At 36.3% G+C, this 10,464-nt stretch overlaps 1 protein-coding gene across 1 annotated transcript in view; it reads left to right on the forward strand.

Moving 5' to 3' along the window:
- The window catches only part of LOC119423497 (protocadherin-15), a 322,189-nt gene that overhangs the window by 264,697 nt on the left and 47,028 nt on the right, over nucleotides 1–10,464 (forward strand). Inside the window, exons 31-34 of the mRNA XM_037690893.1 lie at nucleotides 2,237–2,413; nucleotides 4,127–4,345; nucleotides 6,177–6,185; nucleotides 7,658–7,768. Coding sequence (XP_037546821.1) covers nucleotides 2,237–2,413; nucleotides 4,127–4,345; nucleotides 6,177–6,185; nucleotides 7,658–7,768 — 516 coding nt within the window. The remainder of the gene's footprint in view (nucleotides 1–2,236; nucleotides 2,414–4,126; nucleotides 4,346–6,176; nucleotides 6,186–7,657; nucleotides 7,769–10,464) is intronic.

Genomic DNA, 10,464 nt, shown 5'->3' on the forward strand with positions numbered 1-10,464 from the left:
TATATATTGTTATTGCTAGGCATTTTGAATGTATTAGTTTTTTTTTTTTAAAAACAAGATTCAGTAAAAACTGCATCAGTAGGAATTTAACATTGGTGTCCAACGTGAGGTGTTTTTTTAAAATCGCAACAGATAAACTAAATCTTTTGAAGTGCTTTGATGTAAAACTCAAAGATACATTTATTTTTAAATGGTTTTTGAATCAGATCTCATCAAAGATGCTTTTTATTCCCAAGTGTGAAGCAAGAGGAATATCAGAACCACATTTTCCGCTGCAGATAAATGGGTCTTTATGCAGGTGTCTTTATGCACTGTTTCTTTTTGCTGTTTTTTTATTTATTTATTTGACACTTGTTTGTGCAAATCGTCAGTGTTGGATTGTTACATTTCCAGCCTGGAGGATGGAAAGTGCTTCAGCTGTGAAGATGAGCTTGCTTCTTCCATCTGATTAAATGCTAACTGAAAAATTTCCAACACAAGGCATCCAACAAGTTGTTGACAAGCTGTTGCTTGCCGGCTGGCACCGGACTGCAGCTTTTTGTGGTTAAAAGTAAAGAAAGATTAAAAAAATAAAGGTTAGGACCAGCTGATATAAAGTACAGCTAGGCAGCGTGAGTCACAACTAAACATTTTGGAATAACACAATATTTAGTCAAACTGCAATGCTTCATTCAAAAACACCAAAGTTCATGCTCAATAATCCAGGTATAAAACCCAGCAATGGTCAGTCAGGTCATCTGGACGTTTTTTGTTTTTTTTTTGTGCTGAGACGTTTCGCCCTCCATCCAGAAGGCTTCATCAGTCTGAGGAAACACCAAACAAAACTGCTTCTCCCCCAACAGCTTACTCCAGAGTGGAAAAAAAACCTGTTGGGGGTGAAGCATTTTTGTTTGATGTTTCCTCAGACTGATGAATCCTTCTGGATGGAGGGTGAAACGTTTCAACACAAAAAAAATAAACCATCCAGATGACCTGACTGAACATTTTTTGGATCCATTCAAAAACATTTTTTCATTAACATAATTAATAAGATATCACTATATGAAAATTTAAAAAAACACATAGTCTGATGATTAAAGAACATTTTATACATGATCAGAAAGCGGACTAAAATAACTATTGGACATGCTTAACCACCAATAATCAGTGATCAAATATATGAATTTGTTATTTTCTCTGTATTTAGGAGTTAACTGAGTAGATAAAGTATTTATCTTAGATTCTTTTATTCACCATGTTTATTTTCTATGTTGTTTTTTTGATACACTGCAAGTTTTTCTTTTAATCTCAAACTATTTTTTTTTGTTTGTTTGTTTAATCGCTGACCCTTATTTTAAAACGTTGCCATCACCCCAGTACCACATAAAATACATATATAGACTTTTCTCCAGTTTTTTTATTTTTATTTTATTATTCCTTTTATTTAACCATATTAAAAATCCAACAATGCTCAGTCAGGTCATCTGGATGGTTTCTTTTTTTTTTGCTGGGATGTTTCATCCTTCATCCAAAGGACTTCTTCAATCTGAGGCGCCACCAAACAGCACACTCCCATTGTGTTAAAAAAACAACAACAACAGTTTGCTGGTGATAAGTTAGCCTCCAGGGCCCGTCCTCTCCCCTGTCAACTCCTCTGAGGCAGATGGAGAGGGTGGGCCCCAGAGGCCAACTTATCACCAGCAAACTGTTGTTGTTGTTTTTTTAACACAATGGGAGTGTGCTGTTTGTGGGACTCTGTTTGTTTGTGGCTCCTCAGATTGAAGAAGTCCTTTGGATGAAGGACGAAACATCTCAGCAAAAAAAAGAAACCGTCCAGATGACTTGACTGAACATTGTTGGGTTTTTACCTGGGTCATTGAGCATGGACTTTGGTGCATATTAAGAATTCTGAGAACAATTTTATTACTAAACATGACATGATATATTCAGTACATGCTAAGTGTTCTTTGCTCTAAGTGTCCAGCACTGTATGACAACTGGTCAGTTGGTTTGCTACTTAGACTTTTATTTTTACCATCCATTCTGTGTATAAGACCTCATTGAGATGCACATAAATTCTTGCAAACACACACTGAAACACCTCAGCACATGTGCTGTGACCAGATGATGGATGTGTCTTTTAGTCAGCAAATGTGAGGCATTTGAACGGGAGATGGAATTAATTTAATCTGTTTTTTATCTTTGTGGTTTCATGAAGTGCTGACATTAGTCACGTCTACTTTTGTTTAATTCTCAGCATTTTGGAACGCTACGTCCAGGAGCAGGTAGTCGGAGCAAAGGTTGTCATAGAAACCATTGGACCCCATCGGACTAGTGACGGAACGGAGCAGGAAGATTACTCTAAGTCGGACCTCATGATTTATGCCATCGACCCGCTGACGAACAGAGCTGTTTCCAGACAAGAGCTCTTCAAGTAAGAACTTTAGCAGAAAACGAGCAGTAAAAGAGCCGTAGCCATAAATTTAATTGTTTTAGACCATTTGACAAATAGGAGTTGGACCTTCAAGCAATAGAAGAACCCATAACAAGTGTATGCTTTGTTGAAATTGCTAACTACGTTGTGCTTGATGGAAGACATAAAGTCAAATAATCAAATCTATGTTTTGATAATAAATTTGGCAAGGTATATCATCCATTTAGGTTTTCTGATGGTTCAGCTGAAGCTGCATTTTCAGAATATTATTCTGAAACAAGTGTTTACATGCTGTAGCTAACAGAACATTGCTGGTTTGGGTATCACTTCTTCCACAGAGAGAAATAGTTAACGGTCCTGATCTTGCTGTGTGAACACTTACGAAGCTTTCACACTATTGAGATCAAATTTTCTTTTGTATGTTTTTCAGCATCTTTCTCGTTCCACAATTCTTGTGCTATTTCAACAAATCATAAATCAAAACGTTCAGCTCGTTCAGAGGAAGGGTGCTATGACTTTTGGTGTTGGTGCAACTTTAGCTATTTGAAATATTTAGCCTTTTCTGACGTTTTTTTTTTTCCTCATAGAAAATGAATTGAGCTCATTTTTCATCCTTCAAACTTTTAGATGTGTTTACAACCTTTTACTGCTCCTTTCACATTTTGTTCTGGTTCAGCTTCTTTCAGCTTCCTTGTGCAAATTTAAACATTTTTTCAGCTACTTTCAATTAAGTTCAGCTGGGTTTTTTTCAGCTGTTTTGTGCTCCTTTCAGATTATTTTGGCTAACTACATATTTTTTTCTGCTTCTTCTAACTTCTTTCTGCTAATTTCAGCTTGTTTTGCTTCATTCAGCTTATTCTGCTATTTAAGTTACTGTTTAGCTGTTTCATGTTAATTTGACCCTTTTCAGGTGATTCCACATTTTTTTGCACTCATTTATATCTATTTCAGCCTTCTTGAGCAAAATTATGCTCCCTCCACTTCCTTCTGGTAGTTTAAGTATCTTTCTGTCTTTTCAGCTTTTTTTTTTTCCTTTGAATAATTTAATCCATTTTCAGATAATTTCCACTGTTTTGTGCTAATTTCTGCATCTTTCAGCCTAATTGGGCAAACATGTTTTTTCTGCCTTCTTGTGCTAATTTCAGCTCGCTTTTTAACATCTTTAAGCTAATTTCAGCTGTTTGCTGATAAATTCAATTTTTTCATGGTAATTTTTGTTACTTTCAACTTAATTAACTTTTTTTTTGGTAATTTAAGGTTACGCTCCTTTCAGATATTATTGGCTAGTTTCAGCTTTAGCTGATATTTGAGCTACGATTTAACTGTTTGTTTGCTAATTTTAGCTTTTTGAGTTAATTCCACCTTATTGGAGCTCATTTAATCTCTTTGCATGTCCTTCTGGTAGTTTAAGCTTCTTTCCACCTGTTTAGCTTATTTACAGCTATTTTTTTTGCTAATTTTAGCTTTTTTTAAACTAATTTCCTAACTTATGCTATTTTCTGCTAATTTAAACCTAATTCAGCAAATGTGTGTTTTTTCTGCTTTGCTCTGCTAATTGAGGCATGTTCTTCCATTTCAGCAACAATTCAGCATAAAAAAAATTTAAAGCTAATTTTAGCTGTTTTTCGGGAAGTTCTTCAGCAATAAGCACTCACACTGCATTTTCTCAGGAAACACTATTTTTATAGTTTACATCGTGTTTCTCATCCCAAGGTTTTTAGATGGAAAGCTTTTGGACATCAATAAGGAGTTTCAGTCATTTCTCCCCCCTGGTGGCCGAATTCTGGAAATCAGAACCCCTGAACTGGTGACCAGCGTGAAGAAAGCCGTGCAGAGCGTCGGCTACACCGAGGGGGCACTCCTTGCTCTGGCCATTATCATCATTATCTGCTGCGTTCCTGCCATACTGATCGTCATTATCACCTACAAACAGTAAGTACAATTTTACGTGTATTTTTATTTGCACTAAAACTGTAATGATGCATATTTATAGAAAATCACACAACTGCACTCTTTGATTGGCTAATGTATAAACACATCTTTTTAAATATACGTAAACTAGCAATCTGTTCCCGCTGCAGTTAATTGTATGAGTGCTTATGAAGCATTCACACTACTGAGATCCAGATTTCTTTCGTACATTTTTCAGCGTTTTTCTCGTTCCACAAATGTTGTGCTATTTCAACAAATCATAAATCAAAACAACAACTCATTCATGAGAAGGGTGCTATGACTTTAGATATTGGTGCAACTTTAGCTTTTTGAAATATTTATCCTGTTCTGTCTCTTTTTTTCTCAAAGAAAATGAATTGAGCTCATGCTACATCCTTCAAATCTTTAGATCCGTTTAGAACCTTTTACTGCTCCTTTCACATTTTGTTCTGGTTCAGCTTCTTCCAGCTTCCTTGTACAAAAAAAATAATAATAATTTTAAAAGATCAGCTAATTTCAGTTGTTGTTTTTTTTCAGATGTTTTGTGCTCCTTTCAAATTCTTTCTGCTAACTACAACATTTTTGTGTGACTTCTAATTTGTTTCTGCTAATTTCAGCTTTTTCTTCTATTTCTGCTACTATTTAGCTGTTTTATGTTCATTTTAACTTTTTCAATTCACATTTTTTGCACTCATTTCAACTTCTTTCTGCCTAATTCAGCAAAAATGTGCTCTAGCCACTTCCTTCTGGTAATTTAAGCTTCTTTCTGCCTTTTTAGCTACTTTTCAACAATGTTTTTTGCTAATTTCAGCTTTTTTAAGATAATGTCAACCTTTTTGTGCTCATTTCGGCGTCTTTCACCCTAATTAACTTCTTTCTGCTAGTTTCAGCTTGTTATGCTCATTTCAGCTTTTTTCTGCTAGTTTCATCATTTTCTGCTATTTCAGACACTATTTAGCTGTGTTTAATGATAATTTTAGCTTTTTCAGCTAATTCCACAATTTCTAGCTCATTTCAGCTCTTTCAGATTTTTTCTGGTTGTTTAAGCCTTTGTTTCTGCATTTTCAGCTAGCTGTTTTTTGCTCATTTCAGCTTTTTTTTTTTTAGCTTATTTCTGCTTATTTTATCCTCATTCAGCAAATATATGTTCTTTCTGGTTTCTTCTGCTAATTTAGGCCTGTTCTTCCATTTTGGCTACAATTTAGCAAGTTTTTACCTAACTAAAGCTGGGGTTTTTTTGCTAATTATTCAGCAATAAGTATTCACACTGCATTTTTGAAGGAAATGCAATTTCTCTAGTTCAACTTGGTTTGAGATAAGTGTATTGATCCAAAGCTAAAAGTAATCCCATAATATGCAGCATTATTCATGTGTGAGTTTCAGACCTGTGTAATTATTTGAGCACCTATAAATTTATCCTCTTTTAACACATTTATTACCACCTGGTCAAGGTGACCCTGCATGGTCCCACAGTTAAGTTTATTTAACTAACTACGCTAAGCGACTAATAAATTATCTGAATATAAACATCTGTGCACCCACACTGAAAAGGATTTGGAGCATTTTGGCAATAACTTCTTATCCTGCTGAAACACACACTCACATAAATAAATGGCTGAGGATTTTAGATTTGCAGAGAAAAACGCAGCAGTAATCATTAGTATGATAATCACTACTATCTGCTGCTAAATTACTTTAATGAAGAGCAATTGTGTGATTTTGCCTGTAAATTACGATAAGTACACTTGGATAACAAAAAGGTGCTGTGTGATTTATGATTCAAATAATCACTAATCTGTCTTTGTCTCATCTGCTGCATCGTCTGTTGCAGATTCAAAGAGTGAGTATCCCTTTTTCTATTTCCTCCAGATAATCATAATCAGAATAATAATAATAATAATAATAATAATAAAGACATAGCTGTACAAACACGTTCAGCTGGGAATGCATTGTACAATAAAATGAATGAATTAAGAAAGGGCTTTGAAAAGAGGAGGCAGCACACAATCTATGAAATAATATTAAAGATGATCAAATGTAAACTGCCAATAGATAAATTACTGTGTGTTGGAGTTTGTTTGCATATTGATTTCAAGGTTATTTCAACTACAACCCTATCATTTAAAGAGAAAGTGTGCAGCTGCTTACGCTCCAATTTCAGCAAAATGTGAGTAAAATGAGGAATAATAAGAAACAGCTTGATGCTGATTGATTTTATATTACTCAGGTCGGTGACTTTATATGTTTTTAAAGAGATCTGGTCTGTTCTGGTCTGCTCTATTATTAATAGTTAGTATCTTATTAGTTGTGACATCAGTCATAAAGCATGGCTCATGGTTTCACATCAACATGACATTTTTAAAAGCCTAGAATAATTAAATAAACAGGACTTCTTTTGTGTAGTCTAGCCTGGAGGAAGAAGTTTGCCCTTTTTTTTCTCCACACTTTGTGTTCTGTATGGTGTCATGGCTGATAAGGTACGAACTATCTATAAATAACTAACAGAACATTACTTCAAACTGTCTTTTAACATGTTTAAGCAGCATTGTACCAAAGAAAATGTTTTCAAAGATAGTTGTTTTCTGTTTGTAAGGTTGCTGCTAAGAAACTGTCAGGTAGTATGTTATGATCTGCTATAAATAACACTTTAAATTCAGTGTTTCAGAGAAGGAGGCACAAATATTTGCAATATGACTTGGACGTATTACTAAACAAATCCGCAAGACACAAATTGTTATGGACAAAAATCGTATACAAATATAGTGAGACACATTAAACTGAATTAATTATTCTGAAATAAATGCAAATACAAGCGAGTCATTGTATGATTATTCATAATAATCACATCTATAAGAAAACTGTTAATTTTATATTTAAAAAGTCCTTAGCAAGACAAAAAGATGGATATGCAAAGTGAAATAAAACTATCTTTTGATCGTTTTATTGACGCTTTATCTCCAAGTAAAAAACTGATTAAATTATGGTAATAAACAGAAATAGAAATAAACCGTTTATAAGATTAGTGTCAGTTGAATTGTTTATGTGACCAAGGATGTGCCATACATTTCTTGAACTGTTTCCATTGAATGATTGATAAAAGTTTGCACGTAAATAACCAAAACTGACAACACAACTGCTAAACAATAGTACATTTTAAGTTAGGCTTATTCTTTGATACCTGACATTTTGAACATGACAACTTGCATCCCTCCTGCCTTTTTTAATGCTGCCATGTTTTCTGAGGTCATGCTTTTACCATTTTTTTTTTAAATTATTTTTACAAATTTTGTGTTTGTTCTCTGCCGTGACCAGGCGCCAAGCCGAGTGTGCCAAAACGGCTCGGATCCAGATGGCTCTGCCAACAGGCAAACCTGGGGGAGGCACCGCTAACAACCTGTATGAAGAGCTGGGTGACAACGCCATGTAAGTGAAGTGTGAAAGTTGCATTTACATTAATGAGTCAAAACACGAGGCATAAGCTCACATTTTGAAGTGCTGCTGTACTTCAGACTTGGGCTCGGAGTCGGCTTTGGGAGCTTTGTGGTGTCCTCATGCACAGTTTGTTCACCACCAAATGATTTACAGTGAAAGATCGTCCTGCTTTCATACGTGTATACTTGACTATCTCCTGAACAAGCAAGTGTTCACACCGGCTTCAGCCTTAGTCCCATAATTGCTCAGTTGTTGCATATGATGCGTACCATCTGTGCTTTGATTTGCAGAGTACAAGAAGAATTTACGTACCTTATTTTCCGGATTATATGTCACTCCAGAGTAGGTTATAGGTTGTATCAGTCAAAAAATACCTCATGAAGAGGGAAAAATATATATATATAAGTCGCTTTGGAGTATAAGTTGCGTTTATTTAGAAGTGTATTTCACAAAGTGCATTAACAGACATTTAATCTGAAATAACACACAGGGGCTGACTGACCATCGGGAACGCCGAGACATTTCCCGGTGGCCTGGCCGGCTCAGTGGTCGCCAGTGGACTGGACTAAAATCAGAATCAGAATGCCTTTGTCATTGCACAGAAGCACAATGAAATTACATTTTCAGAAACAGCCCGCCAAGAGAAGACAACATAAACATAAACAACAAACATGGGGGGGACGAGGTGTTTGAGGAAGCAGCCGCACTGAGCAGCGCCACCTTTTTCATTAGATAAGAACAATGAAAACTTGAGGAAAAGGGGAGGTATAAAAAAATCTTGTCTCATACTGTGTCCTCGGTAAAGGTTCGGTTCGGGTCGTGCTTTATTATTTTAAATAAACGAGACGCTCTTGCGCTATCTCACTGAAGCTGCACTGTTGTGATGGGGAAAGACTGACAACCCCCTTCCTTTTCTGAGTCTGCGCCTGGGATTCTGAACAGTCTTAATTAACACAACAAGCCAACGAGTTTGACAAGCAAGTTACCATCATCGGTGTCACTTCTGAACAACTTCTCCAACTCCGGAGGATGAGGGGGAGGAACAACATATATGCCCCTTTTCCATTAGTACCGGTACGGGCCGACTCGACCCTACTTGGCCTGGTTCTGAGGCTTTTCCATTAGTACCGGTACTTAGCACCTGTTACTATTTTCAGTACCCTTGGCTCTGTGGTTCTAACCGGTACGAAGAGGTACAAAAATGTGACGTCAGTACACTGTCGGTCACTGATTGGTCGGGGGCGGAGTCGGGGGAGGAGTCACTGGATCCTTCAGAAACGTTTCAAAACAATAATCCGCCATTTGCAATTTCTCGGACTGGAGCAGCCTGGACTTATTTTAAAGATTTTAAAAACAATACTGACAACATCTTGGTCTAATGTTGATGTGCTGGCATTTTTTGTGCTTGGTGGCCGACAACATAATTTAGAGCAAGCTGGATGGAGCTCTGCTGGTCTACCCCGATCCTCTCTCCGGAGCCTCGGAGCGCCAGGCCGGGCAGGGCGTCATCTCCCCGGCTCCAAGTTCAGCTGGTCACCGCGGAAGATCCTTCGATGTGCCGACTCGGAGGCTCGGGTTCCGGATACCAGCCTTGTGTGCTCAGAGCTCCGCTGGTCACTGCGAATCTGGAGATGGGGACTCGCAGATGGACGTTGCGAGACCCCGGCCGCGCGTAATCATGAAGGCTGAATCCCGATCCCACCCGGCAGTCAGGCGGACTGGACAGTCTGGGACGGACGCTGGAAGCGATTTTTAAATAAAATAATATTTTGTTTTTATACAAAAAATGTTTTTAAAAAATGCTGAAGCGATTTAAAAATTATTATTTTTTTTTACACGTAAAATGTTTTTTAAAATCGCTTCCACCGTTCGTCGCAGACCCGTCTCTGTCTGCCTGTCTGCGCGGGTCGGACCTTCATGATTACGCGCGGCTGGAGTCTTGGAACAGCCTCTGTGAGTGACCAGCTGAGCTGGAGCTGGGAGGATGAGCCTCCCAGCCTCCTCCTCTCCGGAGGAGACGATCGTGTGACTGCCTGCGGGCAGTGCGAGACCAGCAGAGCGTTGAAGATTAAAAAAAAAAAAAAAGACGGTGCCAGCTTCATCATGAAATCCTGTTTTCACTTTAATGACTGTTAACTCAGCTGAAAATCATAAAAAGACACAAAACTATTGGATCTCAGGAATATTTCCCTCAAACATGTTTAAAGAAGAGACGACCTTCAGTTCAACTTTATTTTAACTCACAAATGTACAAATCACAAAACAAGAACTTTAAAGCAAAGCTAAAAATAAAATGTTTATATGTGAACAAGAAAGAAAACCACACATTTAAAATGAACATTAAAAGTAGACACAATGAGTGCAAATACATCAAATGATGATGAAAACCTATAAAAATTTAAATGTAATGTTTTTGTAGAATCTGGTTCATCAGAGTTTTAATGTATATACATATATATATATTTATATCTATAAATAAATATAGATAAATATATATGTATATATATAAATACATATATATGTAATTTATATACATATATATATTTATATCTATAAATAAATATAGATAAATATATATATATATAAATACATATATATGTATATACATATATATGAATATATATAAATACATATATGTATATAAATATATATGAATATATATAAATACATATATATGTATATAAATA

Source organism: Nematolebias whitei, chromosome 17 (assembly GCF_014905685.2).
Source record: "Nematolebias whitei isolate Nwh7 chromosome 17, NemWhi1, whole genome shotgun sequence".
Lineage (NCBI taxonomy): Eukaryota > Metazoa > Chordata > Actinopteri > Cyprinodontiformes > Rivulidae > Nematolebias > Nematolebias whitei.